General features: G+C 35.8%; 1 protein-coding gene across 2 annotated transcripts in view; it reads left to right on the plus strand.

The window, feature by feature from the left end:
* The window catches only part of CASD1 (CAS1 domain containing 1), a 37,922-nt gene that overhangs the window by 7,384 nt on the left and 7,484 nt on the right, over nucleotides 1–23,054 (plus strand). For both annotated transcript variants that reach the window (XM_068934862.1, XM_009674275.2), the window contains exons 2-13: nucleotides 3,639–3,735; nucleotides 4,453–4,573; nucleotides 6,101–6,145; nucleotides 10,057–10,119; nucleotides 11,454–11,498; nucleotides 14,242–14,365; nucleotides 16,070–16,284; nucleotides 17,286–17,711; nucleotides 18,131–18,220; nucleotides 18,859–18,978; nucleotides 21,177–21,333; nucleotides 22,841–22,920. In XM_068934862.1, the coding sequence (XP_068790963.1) occupies nucleotides 3,639–3,735; nucleotides 4,453–4,573; nucleotides 6,101–6,145; nucleotides 10,057–10,119; nucleotides 11,454–11,498; nucleotides 14,242–14,365; nucleotides 16,070–16,284; nucleotides 17,286–17,711; nucleotides 18,131–18,220; nucleotides 18,859–18,978; nucleotides 21,177–21,333; nucleotides 22,841–22,920 (1,583 nt within the window). The remainder of the gene's footprint in view (nucleotides 1–3,638; nucleotides 3,736–4,452; nucleotides 4,574–6,100; nucleotides 6,146–10,056; nucleotides 10,120–11,453; nucleotides 11,499–14,241; nucleotides 14,366–16,069; nucleotides 16,285–17,285; nucleotides 17,712–18,130; nucleotides 18,221–18,858; nucleotides 18,979–21,176; nucleotides 21,334–22,840; nucleotides 22,921–23,054) is intronic.

Consider the following 23,054-nt stretch of genomic DNA (forward strand, 5'->3'; position numbering starts at 1 on the left):
GAGGGCACTGCCAGCGGTCACTTGCACTTAGACTGTCTTAAAACAGTCACAAAAGTTTGGCCTGCCTTGTGGTTTTAGCAGAAGCAGGGGATGAAGGAATCCTTCTGCAGCATGTTTTGGGGCAAAATATTCTCTCCCCATAATCGTGGAAAGCTGCTGCTGCTGCCTGCACTCATTGACCGTTGATTATATAGTCACCCAGGACTGAGCGACACCTTTTTATGTTAACTTCCTATGCTTTCTAGTGCCTCACTTCTGTAGGGTTGCTAGAACTGCTCCAAATGTGCATGTATGCATAAATTTTCTTTCCTTTGTACTTCTGGGCATTGAATACTTTTTGCACTTGCGGAAGATCACATTGGTTAAGTGGCAGGGTAGTTGAAAACTAAAAAGTGATTATATTTTCTGAGAGTTGTTTTCCTCCAGATTTAAAACGTTTATAGAAAAAATAATTTCAATATTGATACTGTCTTCACAGTTTCTTCCCAGTATTGGGAAATTATGGAAATAAGAAGTCACTTTTCCAAATTCTCTTATGCCTTATTTAAAAAAAAGAGCATATGAGAATTGTAGAATGGCACCTGAAGAGGGATAGTCTGAGAAAAGCCTTAATGAGGGCAGAGTTGCGTTGTGTACTATTAAAGAGGAATGCAAAGTAGGCATTATTTGTCTACAGAATTTATTTAATAACTGGCCTTCTGAGGATTTAGGTAATGCCCGTGCAGGTTAAGCTTAGCCCAGACTTCCTGTAATGATAAGCTATTATATGTTTCTAGCTTAAAGTCTTAACATTTTGTCAATATTTTGGTATGGTTTTCTTTAACTTATACGTTGATAATAAATGGATTAAAGCATTCATAATAACGCTTTGAAGTACAAATAAGTAATTGTTGCTAACAAGGACAGGTGCTTTCCGTAAAAACGAAAATGTAGCTCTGGGGTTGATACGCACTTCTGTATATGGTTAACTTTGAACGTGAGAAATCCACTTTCTTTCTCCCTAAGATCTCTCTTAGTTTTTCAAGGTTGTCTTATTTTGAAAATTATGTCAATTTAATCAAGATAATTTCTAGAGTTCAGAAAGTTTTCTCATTCCTTTGTTGTTTATTTTTATGTCCTGTGGTCTTGGTTTTGATTTTTATTATTAAACACGAATTTATATTGCATAAATAAATCATACCTTTTTGAAGCCAAGACTTAAAACGTGTATTTAGTCTCGTCAGTGTCCAAAATGCATTTTAACTCACTGTTTCAGCAATTCCCAAACCGTGGTCTGGAGACTGCTGGTTGTTTGCAGCTGTTCTGTGGAACAAGTTGCCTTTGGCAGCTGAATGAGAGTCAGTCTCTTGTGAAAGGAGAAGATGGTAGATTAGACCTGTAGAACAATACCGAGTACACTCACTCCAGTTCACTGCTTTGATCTTGGGATTTATAGCTCATGAAATTTTTAGCTGAAAAAAAACCCTTTAGTCTTACTATAAATATAGTGCTAAATCCAGCAATTAATATTCCCAACATCTTTAAAAATCTTAGCAAAGAATTAATCTGTGCTCATTATTGTAATGCAGTCTCTGACACTTGTGACTATCGGTACATTTATGTTCCTTTGTTTAAATAAAAAATAGAATGTACAGAAGTCATAAGATCTGAGATTCTTATTTCTTTTATTTATTTACCTTTGTCAAAATAGGTCTCTGTCCATAAAGACTTTTTAGCTTTTGTACAGTTTTTCTTATTGAAAAGCAATTTGTATTTTCTATTAAGCAGACTTGCTATGGAAACTAATATCATTGTATTTACAATGGCTTATTTCCCCACTTGAATTATTTTATATTAAAAATGTAAATGAAAGCTGCTAGGTAATTAACTGATGCAAATAGGATTCAGAATATTTGTTAGCTCTCCAAAGGAGCTCTTTGGAAATCACAACAGCTGCAAGCATGAGCACTTGGATGTTTTCCTCCTGTCAAGAAGAATGAGAAGTAGAGCTCATGCAGTCTTTGAATGCTTGTTAGACAAAAATATTCCCAAAGTAAAAAAAAAATACCTGCAATTGAGAGGCATACCCTCTTTAGCGCAGTACCTGCATCTTTTCAAATGGCTTGATTCCATTTATCACAAAATAGTCTTTTTATTTTTTTTTTGCATTCTGTGCAAATGTAGTAATGCAGAGCTAATTCCCTTCAAATTCCAACATTGCTTTATTTAAAAATAAATAAACAAACAATCATGCACGGCTTCTCAGGCTGCCTTAGCTTGGACTATGGTAAACACGTTTTCTTATCAGAATATTACCTAGAAAGGATTACTTTATCCAGTGTACCTTTTTTCCCACTGTCCTCTTTGTTGGATTGTGGACATGTCGAAGGCTTTATTTAAGCACGTGGTAAGTGCTGTTGTAGTTCTGTCCCTTTTTCCCTAAAATATTTACTGTAGCGTTGATCTTTTACTTCTAGGACTGTGGAGCTGGGTCTCAGTTGACGTCAGCATTGTCTTCTAAATTCCTCTTCCCATAGACATCACAGTACCTGCGTCACTCTCTGTTCACCTGATCTAATTTGCAGTTCTAGATAAAGCTTCAGATTTTCTCTTAACAATTGAGATAGTCAGCAAGTGTATCTGTCTCCTTATGTGTGATTTCCAGGAGCCCTGAACATGGGTGGAAAAAGGCCCATTCTTTAGAATTACTACCGGTTTCACTGAATAAAAGGGAAATTCTCCACTGAGTTTAATCAAGTTAAGATTTTACGGAAAGTGTTAAGTAAGGATTTTGTGGTGCATTGTTTCTGCACAAGCCACCATAGATAATTGCCATTCAATTTACCACAGTTTTCCTGTTTATCATGGTCTGAAATGCCAAGTATGACAAAAACGCTGGAGGGCAGTTCCTCTTACGGCAAACAGCTTTGCACTGCGATGAGTTTATATGACGAAGGAATCTGATGTGAAGTCTGTTGAAAGATAACAGCCGCTGATTTCAGAATTGAGGTGTTTTATTTATATGAGCTTAAAATGACCTGAAAATTTACCACCCGCAAAGTGATTAGTTATAATTAGCATGCAACTTCTAGACTGGAAAAGGTAGCTGCAGTTAAGGATCATCAGAGAATTCTTTTGTAAAATTATTTTTGTCTTCTATCCCAGCATTTAATTTCAGCTGCTCTGAGGTGATAGCTGGGTTTTTAAAAAGATGTACTTAGACTTTCTTGCAAATTTAATTTTGAGGTTTTTGTTCTATACAAGGCTCCACATATGCTAATTCTTTGTAGAAGATTATTATATTAAAGTGTTTGTTTATTTTATAGTACTACACTCTTGAATAGTAGGTAGTGCAGTGGATTGGCATCTTTTATTCTGGAGTCACAAATGGTGTTGCAACATCTTTCTAACAGCAGAAATTGGACCTCTATCATTTTGTAGGTCGCAGGAACGTTTTAGAGAGACGTGGTAGAAGCAACAGGACTATTTGCAGAAACTTAGGCAAGATGTTGTTACAATAAGTTAGATGCGGTTACTACTGTTGATTGCTTGGATTCCTGTGTGTTTCAGATATTGTCACTGCGTCTTTAAAAGGCAGCAGAGCTCTGTTTTAACTTTTTTTTGTATCTGAATTCTAATCTTAATGTAACACTTTAAAGGTGATGACACATGCGAGTATCTTCTGTCCAGTGGGAGATTTCTTGGAGAAAAAGTGTGGCAGCCCCACAGTTGTATGATGCACAAGTATAAAAATAGGTAAGGAAATTCTTATCTTTAGATTCTCATTTGCCTGGAAAGAAGACTGATGGTTGTTGGACCACAGTTTTAGTTACTGTAGTCTTAGATTTTTCGCTTTATAGCTGATTCCCTAGAATTTCACCTAGATTTGAGAATTTCAAATTATACCATTTATCAGAAGAAAGCCTTTCCGTTGTAGTTTATCTGTGTATCTACAACGCCTACCATAGTCGAGTTTATTTGTTAAAATACAAATAAATGTTAGTGGTAGTGTTTTGGAGAACCACACGGTACTGCAGAACTTTGTATGTCGCTCTCGTATTGTTGAGGGAGGATACCATGATTATTTTTAGAATCTCAAGTAACTGAATGTGTAGTAAAAGTAATTATCTCCTGAAGAATTGCAGCAAACAATATTCAATAAAATTACCAGTCACCTTTTTTAATTAATACTAGTAAGAGAACTTTATTTTTCAAAATTATGCTGTGTATTACCATTTTGAAACTGCTTTGTTTCTAGCATCACATAATAGGAAAGCCAGTTCTAATCACATTAGCAGGAGAGTTCATTTTCATTTGTATTTCATTGGTGTATTTTAAAGTGCATATGCCGTTCCTTAGAGCTGGAGATAGTGCTTAACATTGTCTATATTGCTCTATAGATTTTTCCCAAGACTTTTCCCTAAAATAGCATAAATTTCCCATAACATGCATGTTGCTGTTTTGTTTTTACAGTGAAGCAAAAAATTGCCTCATAGACAAACATATTGCATTTGTAGGAGATTCTAGAATTCGACAGCTGTTTTATTCGTTTATAAAACTCATAAATCCTCAAGTCAAAGAAGAAGGAAATAAGGTAAGAGGGTTCTTGTTGTTATTGTTTGTTTCTTTCCTCCCTGCTTCAAAAAGGCAAGAAATTACACTACTTGCAGCCTAGGAATCAGGAAGAAGAACGATAAAAAGGTATTTTGGAGAAGAACAGGATTAGGCCAAGAAAATTTTGGGGGTATTAATGAGATGATTGGCAGTCTGAGAAGTGAACTGGGAAGCTTGAGAGAAAGCTTGCGGCAGTCTGGGAGTGAATTAATGAAGTTGACTTGTCCCACTGCAGCTTGTGCTTCATATTTGGCTTCTTGATGAGAAAATGATTGTTCCACAGTGTGTATTTAACTAGTAGTAATTCATAGGTTATAATTTGTCATTTTATATGTCAGTTAAATTGCTGATCTAATCTGTTCATAAAAATCCGTGGGGCACTGAGTGATTTCCAGGTCTAACTTGAGGCTGAAACTAAAAATAGCTTCTGGTCTTAGCTTTGTATTTTACAGCTGCTGAAGAGCAGTTTGAATTTCATAAAGTGAACAGTGTGAACTACAGCTTGGTGGTTGGAAGCAGTAAGAAAGTATTTAGTTATGCATTTTGTGGAACAGAATGTTAATTTCTTCTGATATATCATGCTGCTTAGGTTTATCACTGTGGATGTATGTACATATGCAAGGGAAAAGACACATTTCACTTTCAACTTTAGATTAGATCTGCCAGTTAGTACTTCTGTGGTTTAAAAGTGCAAGCTGGCAATTTGTCTGACAGGCAGCGTGCAGTCACTTTTCACTTGACAAAAAAGACGTTTCTTTGATTGAATAGCTCTTTCTCCTAGTCTGTTGGTTAGATCAAAGTTGCTGCCGAGAAGTGGGAGTTAAGCGGCTTTGAGGTGATAGAGTGGTGTAACTGATTTCAAGTTGAGAGGTATCTTCTGTCACGTATTTAAAGAATCAAGATTTCAGTTTGTGAGAGAGAAATATACTTGTCCTTTTGGACCAGGTTTGAAACTAGGGTTACATATAGTCATATGATATTAAAGAAGGGTTGTATCTGTGGTTTAGGATATCTGACTGCTTCCATTTTAATTTCTTACAATCTTTTCACTCAGCAAACCGAAGGATACATTCCAGACTTTATTTTTACCTGAAATGATTTTCTTTTATTCTTTAATCAAAACTGCTTCAGCTGTTGTTTACAAATGATGTAGGCATATGAAAAGGAAAGCTAGGGCAAGGAAGTGTACGAAAGGTAAGACAGAAGGAAAAGGTCCCAGTTTTTCTCATTTTGGGCAGAAAAAATAGGAAAATATTTAGCGATACCTTTGTAACGGAGTGAACAGAAAGCATTTCAGACTTTGATGGATATAATTCTACTAGGAAAAATGCCTTCTCAGAGAGCAGTGTGTTTTATCAAGAAAGTAACATCAGCGATTTGCATGGATATACTGACAAGTCTATGCAAGAAAAATCCTTTCTAGCAAAGATGAATATTTAGGTGAGGGCAAATTTTTTCTTCTGAAAGATTGTTTCTTGGTTTTTAATTGTTTTGCATTTTTTAACAGCATGGAAACATTCCTTTTGAAGATAAATCTGCTTCAATTAAAGTGGTAAGTTTTTATCTGGCATTAAGTACAAGCCATAATAATAGATATATAACTGTATACAATGTAATCCAAATTGCAGTCAGAGCTGGATTTTTCGAATTTCCACAAATGTTGTAGTAGACATGAGAAGAGTTAGAGGATCAATATCCTTTATAAATCTTCAACAAAATATGTGAAACTGTGTCTTAATGTATTATATTTTGAATAGGACTCTTTGAGAGACTTTGGCTTTGACTACTTGTATTCTCTGATAGCTTTTGACTCGAGCTCTAGAAGTACTGTGTAAAATTTCTTTTTTCATCAAAACTTATAATTTGGCCTTCCCAAGAATAGCTTTGGATGGGAAGTTTACTCTTTCACAGCTGCAGGAACATGTATCTGGGGTAGTAATTGCTATAATTGCCATCGAACTCCCTGTGCTATCCCAGCAAGTATTGTTTCCACTGGTATTGCATAAAGAAATAACCACAATGTTGATATAATGCAGCTATTAAAAAAAAAAAAAAGAAAAAGAAAAAAAGCCAAAAAAAGGCATGGGGGACTCTGTTCTGCTTTGCCACAGTAATTACAATGGTGTCCTCAGTAGCTTTCTTTGCTTCCCATACCGGCTGTTAGCAGTGCTAGGACTCTTCTAGTCATATATTTGTTTATCTGTTGGAGACAATTCGTTCTCTGTTCATGAAAACCAAAGAAGCAATGTACTCAGTTGTCTGTGAGTGAGTTTTGAGTACCTGTTTGTGCACATGGTGAAGATTTAGGCTGCTGAATAAGATTTTAGGGTGTGATCCTGTGGCAGTTGAAGCCTACTGAGCTTTTGTCTCACTCTTCTGCCCTTAAAAGTATGTTCCTGTGTTGCGCTGTAACTAGTCCTGTAGTTAGAGTGGGCTGGTTTAGGAGTTGATCCAGCTGAAAATTTATCTAATCACATTCATTTTCAGTCAGATCTGATGAGATTAATCATGTGAGTATCTGAGTGCTGAAAAGGAGAGGACGTAATACAAGGTAGGAGGAAGAGGTGGAAGTCCAGATTTATATTGACTTAGCCTGACTCAGCTCTGTATCTTTTTAAACTCTTTAGGCCTGTGTAGGTGTCTGACTACCAGGGTTTGAGATGGCAGGTTTGGGCTTCTGGGAGATGTCATGGAACAGGAAAGTAGGGATATATTTTTAATTACCAAGAACCAAGACTAAGCTTCCTCTTATTTGACTCCATATCACTGTTGATGTTATTGGCTGAGTTTTCACATTCGGAATGGCTGCAACCCAGTAATCTGAACGTGGAAAATGCTTGACCAACAAAGGAGAGAATCACTGAGGAGCAAGTAGACAGCTCAGTTTTGTCCTTTCTGTTCATAATACTGACCCCTCTGTCCTCCAGACAATGCAGATGGCTGCTGGATCTCACATAGATTCCTACGAAGTAATGAATTGAGAGTATGTCTAAAGTGAACTATCAAAATCTTTAGGTCTGTGTAGGTGGAAGACAGAGATGGTTCCTTTCTGTTGGAAGTATTTCCGCATTCTGTGTTATAAAGTTTCCTTACAGTTACTTTTCTATATGAAATCCTTTCCATTTTGCTTGAATGTGCTTTTGTAGTCTTTTTGGTACTTAGGCACCTGAGGTAGTAGCTAGGTGCTGTGTGGTCTTCTGGCTTTACCTGGGAGACATAATAACACTAGCCAAAATGTAGATTGTCTTCCTAGCTGAAGGTTGTAGATTAATCGCAACATCTGAAAAAATGAGAGTCAGTAGGTAATGCATTAAATGTCCAAAACAAAAAGCAAATTGGAATAAATAAATTAGATGCAAACTAGTTTTTACCCTGATAGTATTGGAGAACAGGACATCACACTTGGCAGAAGTCAGAGTCACCTTTTCAGTGAAAACCTGGCTCCTGAAATGCAAATTAAAATTTTCTTTTCTTTCTCTTTTCTTTCTCTTTTCTTTCTCTTTTCTTTCTCTTTTCTTTCTCTTTTCTTTCTCTTTTCTTTCTCTTTTCTTTCTCTTTTCTTTCTCTTTTCTTTCTCTTTTCTTTCTCTTTTCTTTCTCTTTTCTTTCTCTTTTCTTTCTCTTTTCTTTCTCTTTTCTTTCTCTTTTCTTTCTCTTTTCTTTCTCTTTTCTTTCTCTTTTCTTTCTCTTTTCTTTCTCTTTTCTTTCTCTTTTCTTTCTCTTTTCTTTCTCTTTTCTTTCTCTTTTCTTTCTCTTTTCTTTCTCTTTTCTTTCTCTTTTCTTTCTCTTTTCTTTCTCTTTTCTTTCTCTTTTCTTTCTCTTTTCTTTCTCTTTTCTTTCTCTTTTCTTTCTCTTTTCTTTCTCTTTTCTTTCTCTTTTCTTTCTCTTTTCTTTCTCTTTTCTTTCTCTTTTCTTTCTCTTTTCTTTCTCTTTTCTTTCTCTTTTCTTTCTCTTTTCTTTCTCTTTTCTTTCTCTTTTCTTTCTCTTTTCTTTCTCTTTTCTTTCTCTTTTCTTTCTCTTTTCTTTCTCTTTTCTTTCTCTTTTCTTTCTCTTTTCTTTCTCTTTTCTTTCTCTTTTCTTTCTCTTTTCTTTCTCTTTTCTTTCTCTTTTCTTTCTCTTTTCTTTCTCTTTTCTTTCTCTTTTCTTTCTCTTTTCTTTCTCTTTTCTTTCTCTTTTCTTTCTCTTTTCTTTCTCTTTTCTTTCTCTTTTCTTTCTCTTTTCTTTCTCTTTTCTTTCTCTTTTCTTTCTCTTTTCTTTCTCTTTTCTTTCTCTTTTCTTTCTCTTTTCTTTCTCTTTTCTTTCTCTTTTCTTTCTCTTTTCTTTCTCTTTTCTTTCTCTTTTCTTTCTCTTTTCTTTCTCTTTTCTTTCTCTTTTCTTTCTCTTTTCTTTCTCTTTTCTTTCTCTTTTCTTTCTCTTTTCTTTCTCTTTTCTTTCTCTTTTCTTTCTCTTTTCTTTCTCTTTTCTTTCTCTTTTCTTTCTCTTTTCTTTCTCTTTTCTTTCTCTTTTCTTTCTCTTTTCTTTCTCTTTTCTTTCTCTTTTCTTTCTCTTTTCTTTCTCTTTTCTTTCTCTTTTCTTTCTCTTTTCTTTCTCTTTTCTTTCTCTTTTCTTTCTCTTTTCTTTCTCTTTTCTTTCTCTTTTCTTTCTCTTTTCTTTCTCTTTTCTTTCTCTTTTCTTTCTCTTTTCTTTCTCTTTTCTTTCTCTTTTCTTTCTCTTTTCTTTCTCTTTTCTTTCTCTTTTCTTTCTCTTTTCTTTCTCTTTTCTTTCTCTTTTCTTTCTCTTTTCTTTCTCTTTTCTTTCTCTTTTCTTTCTCTTTTCTTTCTCTTTTCTTTCTCTTTTCTTTCTCTTTTCTTTCTCTTTTCTTTCTCTTTTCTTTCTCTTTTCTTTCTCTTTTCTTTCTCTTTTCTTTCTCTTTTCTTTCTCTTTTCTTTCTCTTTTCTTTCTCTTTTCTTTCTCTTTTCTTTCTCTTTTCTTTCTCTTTTCTTTCTCTTTTCTTTCTCTTTTCTTTCTCTTTTCTTTCTCTTTTCTTTCTCTTTTCTTTCTCTTTTCTTTCTCTTTTCTTTCTCTTTTCTTTCTCTTTTCTTTCTCTTTTCTTTCTCTTTTCTTTCTCTTTTCTTTCTCTTTTCTTTCTCTTTTCTTTCTCTTTTCTTTCTCTTTTCTTTCTCTTTTCTTTCTCTTTTCTTTCTCTTTTCTTTCTCTTTTCTTTCTCTTTTCTTTCTCTTTTCTTTCTCTTTTCTTTCTCTTTTCTTTCTCTTTTCTTTCTCTTTTCTTTCTCTTTTCTTTCTCTTTTCTTTCTCTTTTCTTTCTCTTTTCTTTCTCTTTTCTTTCTCTTTCGAAATCTTACTGTGGGCCATGTAATTTTCCTTCACAGTTTAATTGCTTGTAGTTAGTTCAGTTTTCTGAATTTTTGTTATTAGTCTACTGCTTATCTTAATGCTTACAAAGTATATCTGCATTTGTTTTACAGGATTTCCTGTGGTATCCAGAAGTTAATGGTTCTATGAGACAACGTATCAAATCTTGGACTGAGGTTTGTTTTGAAAATACATTTGCTTTAGGAAAATATAGCAGCTAACTGAGTTCAAGCCTTTGTTCAACAACAGCAGTAAATCACATGTATTCACTGAGTTCCATACCAGAGATCTGAAAGTTGACAGAAAAATAGAGAAGGGGGAGTGTTTCCTGGCATATATGTTTCTGGGCTTTTCCAGGTCTCTGAAGGGTGACTGCATCTGGACAAAAAAAGATTTAAAAAAAAAAAAAACACAACCCTATTTCCTAGGAGCAGTTTGATCCATCCTATTAGGAGCTGAAAGGATTTTGCTCTGATTTGGCAAACCTCTTACTCTGTCTCAGTTATGGCTCTACTTTTAGGGGAGGAGGGCTCTACTTTTAGGGGAGGAGAAATTTTTATATTCATGTTGCGTGATCTAAGCTGAAGAACAAAAGCAATTTGGAAAGTGTGTAGAGTGCTTTGATTTTTCCATATTACTCTGAAATTATATACTAGTTATTTTATATGACTATTTAACTTATGATATAGGTGGTCGTGTTTTTCAGTATACAGTTACTGATAAACTATTTATGTAATTGTGATAACGACTAAAATATTTACAGAATGGCAGCTACTTTTCAGGGAGGGCTTCTTCCTTTACTGGTTTGTGAATGGCCTGGAATTATCTAGTAATGGCCCATGGTGATTCTTTTGTTACCCTGGTCTTCATTCTTGCAAGACTGCTTCTATCAAGATAGCCAAAGTTATCCTTCAGTTTTCATTTTCTGTGATTATTACAAACATTTGAGAACTGTTAAATCCGTGCTGAGTGAAGACAAAACTTAACTATTGAAATGACCTGCATTTTCTGTTTCCTTGTGCTCGTTTGTTTGTATGTGTGTTCTGTTCCTTATCTTAGACCTAACTTTCAAACTTCTGCGGCAATGATCGTCCATTGTCTTGTTCTGTTTTTACAGTGGCTTTACGGTCACTTTGATCTTGACAATTGAGAATGCCAAGAGATGCCTAGAGAAAATGTACTTCAGTAGTTTGATTTACAGTTTACTTGATCTTAGGAGGAGATGTTTAGTTAGCTTTTAAAGAGAACTTCTACTGCCAAGTTGATAGTGATTGTGAGTGCTTATTCATACTTTATACCTTTTGTAGATTCTATCATGTGAAAATTTTGGTACTTCACAAGTTGTTCTTTGTAATGTATCTCTGATCTATTCATGTGTAACTGTTAGCTACTGGAAAAGTTGAGTCACAGTTAATTAAGATAGGAGTCTTAATTAACCTACTCAATATATTTAATAATGGGTATAACTTGTGAATACTTTTAAACTAATTTCTTTTTCCTTGTGACTTAGGCTTCCACAGCAAAACCTCATATAATTGTAGCAGGAGCAGCCACGGTAAGCTATACATTTACTATACATTTTAGTACGGAAGGAAGTTCTAGTAGGCTAACTTCTTTGCCAACAAGCGAGTGGCAAGATAAAGATTTTGTCCCAGTTTATAGTAAAAAACACTGAGTTTTTTGTTTATAAAAAGTAATTCTAAAACATCAAGTATATTTTTTTATAGTTGTGTGGTGTACAATACTTGCTTATTAGCAGTAACATTGGTTGATATGGTTTGGTTAGCTTGGAACACAAGTAATATAAAGATTCTCTGTGAAAACCAGGTTATTCATTAAAAAAACATTAAATAAAAGAACTTGCATGTTAACTGAGATACATGTTTAATTTACTGTGTTTTCAGTCTCAAAATACTGCTTTTGAGGATGGCCCAATCTGGGAATGCTCTTTCTAGGATCGCACCCTTCTCTTAGATTTACATATAGGCAAAAAATTTTAGAGGAAAATCTAGCCTAAGTAATTGCAGTTCCTGAATCTTGTCACATTGGAAGGTTCCAGCACTGCTTTAGGCTGCAGCCTCACAGAAAGAAAGGGCTGACAAGGACTTAAAGAGGTCATCTAACCTATCAGTTTGGCATAAGGCAGGATCATCGTACTTGACAAGATTTTGTCTAACCAGTTCTTTAAAACGCCCAATGATGGTAATTCAACAGCCTTTTTCAGATAGTCTGTTCCAGTAGCTGACTGGTATTGGGAGTCAAGAGTCAATAACGACTTCTCTTCTCATTAACTTTTACATTTAGTGTTTCCCAGTTCCAAATTTTTTGGAAGTGGAATTTGAAAGTAATTAGCCATTTTAATTTTATGTCAGTCAGGTGGGAAAAAAGGGGACCATTTTAAACAAAGTCCTTTGAAAGCAATTTGGTTTAGAGACACATTGGGCATTCTACCAATCTGGAAATTCCTGGACATGCTAATACTTCAGGTGAAGGTTACGTATGGGTGTATGCACACCTCCACACAATTTTTTCTGATGTAGTCGAAAATTCTCCCCAGAGCTCAGTTTCTGTACAGGTGAAACCCCCCAAATTCTCTTCCTGTGTAGGATCCACACAAGTATACTGGGTTTTAAGAAGCTTGGTAAGCCTAGAATATATCCACTTAGCTCTAGAGTCTAGCATATTTTATGAGCATGAGTTGTCATTTTACAGAGAAGATACCATTCTATACAGATAGTATTCTGGTACATATATAGATTAGCCATAGTGTGTTGTCCTCTGTAAATAGCAGAAGAGATTTGAAACAACAACGTGCATGTGATGCTCAGCTTTTCGTAACACACAAATATAAATACATAAAGCATAAATAGTGACATCTACTGGTGGCCAAAGATAAACACCTCTATTTTAAGTGACTTGCAGAATATAAATACATAAAGCATAAATAGTGACATCTACCGGTGGCCAAAGATAAACACCTCTATTTTAAGTGACTTGCAGAAAAGTAAAGTGCTTCAAATATCTTCTGCATCAGTAAAATTACCACCACTACCACTAGCATGATACTCTGTCTCTAGATTAAACTGTTGCATGCTCTTGGACTTGTCAGTGTTTTGAAACTTAACTATATCTTTAACTAGCTGAAACGCCATACACCTTTTCCTAGCCTTTGGTAAGGGCATGCTACTTAACATGCCACTTTGACTTCTACCTGTCTGTATTAAGATGACAAATAAATAGCAGTTTATAAATAGAAGTAAGGTATTATAAACTGGAGAAGCTCACAAAACAGTTGCATGCTTGTTTTGGGAAAAGGAGATGGCTCTGAGAATGCCCCTGCAGTGCTCTGCTTTTTAGTTGCTGAGTTTCTGTTGAACAGAGTATATTTCTTAAAATGGCTGTTCTAATGCTCAGGATATTTCATGAGTCTAGATTTGGCTACTGTGAGAAAGTGCTTTTCTTTCTAGAGTGTGAGTTTTCAGAGCAGCTGCATAGTATTTAGACTCATGAAGTATTAGTTTATGCATATGGAAGATAGTATTCTCACAAGGTGGATTTCACAGTATGTTTGGTTTGCTTACATTAAAATATTTAGAAATATATTTAGAAATAACTGAGTAGTTCATCACATTCAGACTGAAGGTAAAACTTTTTTTCTCTGCTTTAACTGAGTAAATCAGTATAGATACAATAATATTTAAAAATGCTACATTGCTTACAGAAATTCTTTCTAAAGCTGGGAGAGATTCTTGGATGGTTGTAGAATTCTTGTAATCCTTTCGGGTAGAAGATGAAATCAAAACTCTCAACAGCGCTTTTTATTTATCTTTTTTAATGGATATCTGTAAAACATTACTTTTCTGGAACTGCTGGAACTTGATATCACCTTCAGGTTTTGCTGGCATGCATCTCTTGCTGAAGTCAGAGTTTTGCTAGAGTGAAATCTACTGGATTTGGCCCTGATTCTTATATAGTGCTGTTGCTGCTACTTCAGCGTTGTTCAAAGTCAGGGGACTTGTAATTAAAATGCCTTACATCATAAAACTGATGAAAAATCAAGCATACAGTAAGCTACATAGTATATACTGTGCATTTAGTTACTCTATTTGGATGTAATTATTTGCTTAGGCAGTTACTTGGTCCAAATAAAGTTTTTGAATGCTCTAAAAATGAACCCTAGAAGAATAAGCTAGCTTTATAAAAATAGTGAAAAATAGCTACTGAAGGAGAAATGGAGTCAGTTAATTTAGGATCCTTAGACACACAGGTTCTGAATCTCTTTTTATTTAATTCTCCAGTGGTCTATCAAGATTCACAATGGCAGCAACGAAGCTCTCACACAGTATAAAATCAATATCACTTCAATTGCACCTCTTTTGGAAAAATTAGCGAAAAGTAGTGATGTTTACTGGGTCTTACAAGGTAAAGTAATGAACAGTAGGTAATGACAATTTGTACCGTCACTCTCTGTTGAACCAATATCTTGTAGGATATGGAACACTTAGTCCATATTGCTTACTTCTAGAGAAAAAGGATGTTGGTTGGATTCCAGTTTGGCCCTTCTTGCAGCCTTAACTAGCTAGCACCTAGCTAGCTGTTACTGGTGTTGGAGATTTTAAAGCCCTCTCTGCAAAGTCTTTTGCTCTCTGAACTCTTAACTCTTTTTTTTAGCTCAGTCTCAAGATGCCAGGATCATTCTTCCTGTGCTGTACGAGCCTCCTGGGAGTCAAGAGCAGACGTGCATAAAACATCTGTATGTCTGTATTTGTGTTCAGTTCAATTTTCAGATGACATAAGTAATACAGAGGTTCAGCAAGTGCATTCTCTGTGAGAGTCCAAAATGAATGGATATATTCTAGAGAATACAGAGAATTGCATTCTCTAGAAGAAACTTGCTTCTTGAGCAGTGCTTGCACGCTGAGCATTAATGAGTTAAGCTTAGAAATCAGAGAACATGGTTCAAAATGAGTCTGTGAGATTTTTATTATGGCAGCAAAGTAGGATACATTCTTTGATTTTTCTTGAATAAAACTAAGGCCTGTCTCCAACACCGAAAATGAGCTCATAGGTAGAAAGTGCTCCTGGTTTTGTCTTCCACTGACTATAGTATTGTAGGTGGTTAACACCTCAGTTTGAAATCCAGGTGTATTTTGAGCCCTGGCAGGAATGTGCCCTGATGTACCCTCAAGGTCACATCCTAAGTTCTTATCAAAGATAGTTTTAGAGGTGTACCTGAACCAACAGATTAATGTTCTCGTATTCCTTTCAAAACCACATTTATCTAGAACAAAAGCAATTAGATATGGCTCAACATGCTGTTGATAAAGATCCAGACTGTTTAAGTCATCTACGAGGTCTTCATGCTCATAATGGAATAAGTAAGCGGAAAAGCACACGGAACTAGACTAGACATATCGAGGCTTTTATTGTCCAAAAGTAGGCATGAGGTAGCTAAAGTAAACCAACATATAACTCTTAAAGAATGTTTTACCAGACTTCATGGAGCTTTTCATTGCAACCTGTTGATATACAGCTGAGCTTTTGACCTAGAACTGAGTACATCCTTCTTTTATGCTTTAAATAATCTCTGAAGCCTGTAAACAAGTGGTGGTCCATTCTGAAAAATTGATTCTGCCATTAGTTAAATTGGAATCACCAGGAGCTAGTGGAATATGCTTATGGACTATGGCTTAGAAAATGAGAAACACTTTTCTTCTGCAGTACCTGGAGTTTTTTGAGATTTTTTTCAATGTGTATATTCTGCTGCCTGTCTTCTATCCTCTTGGCTTTGGAATCTTTGTGGTGGGGATTCCATTATTTAGGGGAAGGCCTGAAGAGCTGTACGTTCCAGCACGTATACTCTCGTCAAGGGCTTGGGGAAACCGCACAAGCATTCATGTGTGGCCAAAACTTTCTTATCTCTACATATGCTTGCATAACTAAACAAAAACCATTCATCTTAAACGTCTCTAGTTACTGTAATAGTTGCTCATTCCTCACTGTGTTTTCTTTCTGTAGCATTAAATGATTGTAGTTACAAAAATGAATTTAGACTGTGCAACTTAAGCAAACAAATGTATTCAAGTTGAAGATTAATGTGACCATTCTTTGTGCTTTCGTATTCAGATCCTGTTTATGAAGATTTGTTGAGTGAAAGTCGGAAAATGATCACTAATGAAAAAATAGATGCCTATAATGAAGCAGCTGTTCGTATTCTGAACAGCAGCTCCCGAAATTCCAAAGCTAAAGTTAAAGTGTTCAGTGTATCGAAGTTAATAGCACAAGAAACTATCATGAAGTCTTCAGATGGCCTGCATCTCCCTGAATCAAGCAGAGAAACAGTGAGTATTTTTAGCTCTGGTCATCATTAAAAGGCGTTGATAATGAAACAAGATGTTAATGAATGTTCTGAAATGGCTGGCAGTATAAATTTAATAAGGACCTGGACATTCTTCAGGAAATCTTGTTCAAAAGATCCAAGTAGGTGGAAGCGCAGTTGGTTCTACAAGTTATTTAAAAACATAATAGCTCCATATATTAATACATAGCTATTTTGAAAATAGATTTTAATCCTGTGAGTTAAAGAAAAATAAACAGTCTCTAGATCTTTTGGCTCCTGAGTAGTCCAAGGTGCCAATTTTGTGCCTTCATTTGCGTGAATGAGCTAGGGTGATAATGACTTGTAAAGCAGCACTCAGGAATAAGTCTTAAATTTTTCACCGTGTTTGGATGTAATTCCATTTAAGTAGGAGTATGGAAAGGATGAGAAAGCATGATAGATGCCTTTCTGGTTGTGTGGCGTGCCATTGATGTTTTTCCTTATTTCATCTTTAACCTACCAACAGATATGCACGCATTCAGCCTCTCTGAACTTTGTTAGAGTCTGCCCTTTTGTGAATTAACACTGTGTCACTTTTAGTACCAGGTGTTTGGAGGTTTCGGTTACTTTCAAACATTGGATGAAATAAACATCGTCTCAGCACGGATTTGGATCTCAGTCATGTTTTATGGATTTTTTTATCATACACCTTTAGGCCCCTAAGTTTGCCAGCTATTTTTCATTTATAGTCCCTGTAGCTCCTTTTACAGCCAATCTTGCTTTTATAAGGATTAGGTATTTTTGCTCATCTTGAGAATCACAGGGCTTTCTGTTTGTGGGAGATGTTCTGATTCTACTACTGAAAGCAGCTAGGTATATGGGGGTACTATGAAGTTTTTAACTGTGTATGGGGGAAATGCGTGTGTGTTTTGTTATTGCATAATCTAGTTTAAGAAAATTTCTTGTGCTGAAAAATTTATTTTATTGCAAAGTAATTGACAAAACTGCCTATTTTTTTGACAGAATGCTATGATTCTCATGAATGTCTACTGCAACAAGATTTTGAAGCCCATTGATGGCTCCTGCTGCCAGCCTCAGCCTCCTCTCACTCTGATACAGAAGTTAGCTTTCTGTTTCTTTGCTTTGTCCGTTATTGGATATATAATTATCAATTTAATTCATCGGAATAATTATCGGAAGAACAAATCATGCGCTGATTTGGAAAGCGGAGAGGAAAAGAAACCTGCCATCAGTACTCCTACTGTTTCTACTCTAGAGATGCTGTTACACTCGTTCTGCAAACTTGGTCTAATCATGTCCTATTTTTATCTATGCGACAGAGCAAATCTTTTCATGAAGGAAAATAAATTTTATACACATTCATCTTTCTTCATACCAATCATCTATGTCTTGGTTTTGGGGGTATTTTATACCGAAAATACCAAAGAGGTAATGATCATCCTGACATCCCACTTGTAATGTTTCCCTGTTTGTCTGTAAATTCCTAACTGCTAAATACTGAAAGTTAAAAGTTAAATTCTCAGAGTGGTGTAACTCATCTGCAAAAAAGGTCTCACAAGCACTATAATATTTGCATGCAATTAGAAGTAAGGTTTTTCAAAAGTATATGGATATGAGTGTTTTAGCCATTGTCACTCAGTCAAATTTTAAGCATAGCTCAGATACGAGAGGGTATAGGTCACATTAACGTCTAATACACCAGTATCCATTACACAAAGGCCGTTACACAGTTCAGACCTGTTTATCTGCCCGTAAAGTGGTTTACTGTTTTGAACTTTTTCTCCTCATTTTGTAGATGTTCGTTATACTTGTTGGAATAGCAACACTTTTGTTTTGTTTTGCATTAGACTAAAGTGTTAAATAGAGAACAGACTGATGAATGGAAAGGCTGGATGCAACTTGTTATTTTGATTTATCATATCTCTGGAGCAAGCACGGTAATTGATTTGAATTTCATATTTTTTAGTGGGGATGGAATTTGGTTACGTTACTTTGAAAGAAAGCTGAAGCTTTGTTTGCCTTTTAAGACAGCTTAATATGTGCAAATGTTTATCAGAATTTATTAGAATGAATAGCTAATATTATTGTTCTTTTATTTTTAAAAATGGCATTTGCAGAGTTAGTTTTTCTCTCTCACTTTCAGTATAGAGGTCATTGATAGCAACATTGTTTGCATTACTTAGCAGTGAAAAGATATACTTCTGTTTTGCTTCTTGTAGATAATTACAAATTACGTTAATTTGTTTGTAATTGCTAGCAACGCTTCCTTTTCATATTTAGAACTTGAAAGTGCTGAAGAGTAAGCTTTCAAAGATCCCTTCTTAACTCTTTCTTAAATGTTTATGGAGTATGGAAATGCAGAGTAGCAGACAGAATAGAAGAAATACATTCACATTTTAACATCCGAGAGGCAAGGTCAACAAAAGAGCTGAGTAAAAAAACAGGAAATGCAGCATAATATTTGTTTTCTTAGCATAACCTGATTTAGTGCAATGCAGAAAAAGCATAAAATAGAGAGGAAAACCAAAAGCATTTACGTGTCCATTTATAAGAGGTACCTAATTTTTCTCAACAGTTTTTGCCTGTGTACATGCACATTCGAGTTCTCGTTGCTGCATATCTGTTCCAAACAGGTTATGGGCACTTCTCATATTTTTGGATAAAGGGAGACTTTGGTGTATACAGAGTGTGTCAGGTAAGAATAACGTTTTTGTAAAGAAATGTATTCGGAAACCAAAATATTCCAACTCCCTGAATAGTGTGATATCAGGTTATTTCATCAAGATTTGCCATTCCAAAATACAGTCATTGTATCAGTGTAATGTGGCCTGTTTAATCAGCAGTTTGTATCTAAAACAAGCATACAACAAATATAAAAGGTATTTTTGATCGAAAAATTAAGTATGCAGGCCTTAAAGAAAATTCATGAGAAGTATTTTCCAATACATGGCAGTGGAGATTAACTAATGCTTCAGGCAGTCAAGGCTGGCAGAAAAGAGGGATAGTCGTGTCACCAAATTTATTTGGGCATCTTAAGTTTCTTCTGTAGTCAGTGGTTAATAAGAGGCTTATTCAGAAAGTGATCATATTCAGATAAATGTGATGTTCTGAATCAGTCTCTGGAAGAGCCTTTCTCCAGTGAGTACTAAGAAGGGCAGGCTGGTTGTGTAGGTGTCTAAAGGTGAGTGGTGTGGCTGCTCTTATCTGCTCCCCTCTATTGTTGGGAAATACTTTGGTTTTCCCACATTAGCCATTTGAGATGATTTCATTTTCTTTCCCTTACCTATTCTCACCGTATCAGCCTGCTCCATGTTCATGTATTCCTGTGTTTTTTTGAATTATTAATATGTTTATATTAGAGTTTTCTTTTTACAAATATATGAATGCTTGGTGAATCCAGGAGGCTGTTGTATACAGAATTTTTTTTTTTTGGTCCTCCTCTGTGAATAAAATTATTCAGCAACCCCCAGCACATTGGTTTTGTTGCTCCCAGCACTGCAAGCCTTTATGTAGCTCGAACAAACCCTGTCTTGTGTCTGGTTTATATTGAAGTCATTTCCACTTGTTTACGTTCTGAAAGCTTTTAAATTTGCATGCGTTTGGGATCTTTCCCTCACCATTGGTGAAGTGAAGACGTTTTGGAGCATTTAGTTGGGATCATAGTTTCCCAAAACGCTTACGTATATATATATTTTTTCCTTCAGATGAGGGATGTTTCAGATCTGTTAAAGAAACTCTCTCCACATTGCTGTTTTATTATGTATCCAACTGTTCCATATAGAATTAGATTGCTAATACATGTACAAGAGACATGTATTGATGTCTGCCTTTTCAATTGATGTGCTGCCTTTTTCAAAACATACCATAATATCATCAAATATTGGACATTAGTGTTTCTTTGATTAGAGAATCTCAGTTGGGTGGGATTTTTGTAGTTGTTGTTTGGATTCAGGACAGATTCTGTGTACCATTCTGTTTAGCCACTTGATATCGAGAATGTGGGGACCACGTGCTCTAGGCCTGATCAGAAATAAACCCCTACTGTGTGTGCGTGTGGGTTTTTTTTTTTTTTTAACAGATGAAAATTTTGCAGCTGTGTCAGATGTAGCTACTTTATTTGAAAAAAAAAAAAAAAAAAAAAAAAAGTAGTTATTTTTTATTTCTTACAAAAATAAGTTTATCCTGGTCCAAAAACCCTTTTAGTTTTGGGTACAAGTTTTCTGATCAAAAGGCAAAATTGGAAGGCAAACAAATACGCTCTAGCTATATTGATTCTCTGGATTTTTTTCCAAGGACACTGTAATAGAGCCGACTTTTGTTAAGGAAGAAAATGAATTTTTGCCCCATAAGAAATACAGGAGAAAATATCTTTTTTTTATGGTTTCGCTTCTCGGGTTTGCAGTGTGTGCTGTAGCAGTTTAAAAAAAAAAAAATTCTCTGTTGCTATCAAATGTCATACTGGTTGAAGCAAACGAACCTCGTTGCGTTACGTGAACGCGGGTCACCCTGTGTCGTTAGTGCATGACTGCAGCATAACTGCAGCTCTGGTAAGGAGGCTCCCTGAGCGCTGACTGAGCTAGCCCCCTTAGCAGCGGTCCCAGCCCGAGGTAGCTCCCTTTGAGCCTCTCTTCGTTGCTGTTGCTAGCGCAGTAAGCCAGGGCAGGCCTGGTCCGCTAGCGCATAACCAGCCGGCGGTCTCCTTGCGTTGCTGACGCTCTCAAGATACTTGCACAGCTTTCAAGTGGAATGCAGTCAGCATGTGAGATGTAAAATACTGACGTGTTCTCATACAGTACTGAAGAAAAGCGCCCCCCATCTCTGTCAGCTGCCCCTCCTGGTTTGCATACCCTAAAGGGAACATACGGTTTTCTTTTCTCTCGTCTTCTCTTTCAGGTTTTATTTCGTCTCAATTTCTTGGTTGTGGTACTGTGTATAGTGATGGACCGACCTTACCAGTTCTACTACTTCGTGCCATTAGTCACTGTCTGGTTTATAATCATTTATGTCACCTTAGCTATATGGCCTCAGATAGTCCAGAAGAAAGCAAACGGTAAGATTTTTTTTCCTTCTGCGATAAAACATTTGCGTGTTGCTACAGATAATTAACCACGTAGACCTTATTGTTAGTAGATCTCAATTTCTTTTTAACATAATGCAAAGATGTTAAACAGCTGTCCACAGAAATAAAGTCTCTCATATATGAATTGTATGTCAGATAGCTGAAAGATGTAACAGCTGGTAACTAAACTATCTCTCTGGTCAAACCCATCTGGTTAGAATATGTTTTTATCAAAGCTTCAAGCATCAGAAATGTATTTTTTCAGGAGCTGTAGTGTTACTGAATGCAAGCTGAAAACATACGTCACTTTCTATCCTAGTTCAGATTGTTACTGTAGCAAATGGTTAGGTAGGTATGAACAGGGGTGGATCCGCCAGGCTTCTCCCCTTCTGCCTCGCCAACACCTCTACAGCTTAGTGTTAATTTCATCGCATCCGCCCAAATCAGAGCGCAGGGTTTGTTATCTCAGTCTCTTAGCTTAAGCATCCTGTCAGACGTATTTCTTGTGAGATGAATATTGTAAATAAAAATCGAAGTGAAACCATGCTTTGTTTCATGCATTGCGACTCATTGGAGGGCTGTCGTCATGTGGTAGATACTTGATTATAAATAATTCACCTAAATTAGAACTAGTAACCGTGCAAGTCTAGATCCTTCTTCCCTATTGATGAAGAGACGTTTGATTTCCAAATTTTACGTAGTTTAGAGATATGGCAATGAAACGCACCAAATTCGTGCTAGGAATAGAGGCTGTGGAAGTGTAAGATGATACTTTAACAGGATATCCAGAAGGCAAATAGCTCTGATATTTTTTTTTCTACAAAGGCACTTCTGTTCCAGATGCACAGAAATGACTGTTGTGTGCCTCAGAGCCACAGTTTACTGTGAAAGTAGAAAATCAGTCAGTGACAACTTTCACTTGTTCATGTTCCTGTTTACATGTGCCAATTTTATGTGGCAAGAGAGGGAGATGATTTCTCTGCTGCAGTGTTGAGGCTTGGGTAGAGCTTAAGATCAGTCAGCAGCTTTGAGGAACAGTTTTTTGGCTTGTCTTACTTTACAAGATACTTGCCCTTAATGAGCTGCAGTTGAGCTTTGAAGTACAGCTCCTAGTGTAGCTGGTACCTCGGAGTTTAATAATATATGCTCTAGTTATTGCACATAACAGAAGCTGTTAGTCGGGGGCGGGAGGGAGGCACCTATGTTCAGCTAGAATAAGAACTGCCTGTGCAGAAAGTTTGGGAAAGCAGAGGCCTTAATAGCGTTTCCATTTGTGCAGCTAAATTCTGCCTCTCGCTGTATGCGTGTTGTCCCTATTTTAGACATGAGGCTTAACGTAGGATTAATAGGTTGTCAGTTACTAGGAATGTTTAAATTTTACTTTAAGCAACTAAAATAGTGTAATGTATAGATAGTGGTAAAATGCTGCTGGTGATATTTGAATACTTATTTCTGAATGTGTGTATTACGAATACCAATTCGTTTACTTCTTCCTCAGGGAACTGCTTCTGGCACTTTGGTTTGCTGCTGAAGCTGATTTGCTTACTCCTATGTATATATTTTCTATCATATTCTCAGGTTTGTGAATTTTTGAATATTTATATCCTTATAAACTGTATTTACTTTTCAGTGCTGCTCATAACTTGAATGTTTTCTACTGTATCATAAACACAGAAGAAAAAATGGAACCTTTCAGTTTCACCTTTTCATAC

The sequence above is a fragment of the Struthio camelus genome, chromosome 2 (genome assembly GCF_040807025.1).
Source record: "Struthio camelus isolate bStrCam1 chromosome 2, bStrCam1.hap1, whole genome shotgun sequence".
In the NCBI taxonomy this organism is placed as follows: domain Eukaryota; kingdom Metazoa; phylum Chordata; class Aves; order Struthioniformes; family Struthionidae; genus Struthio; species Struthio camelus.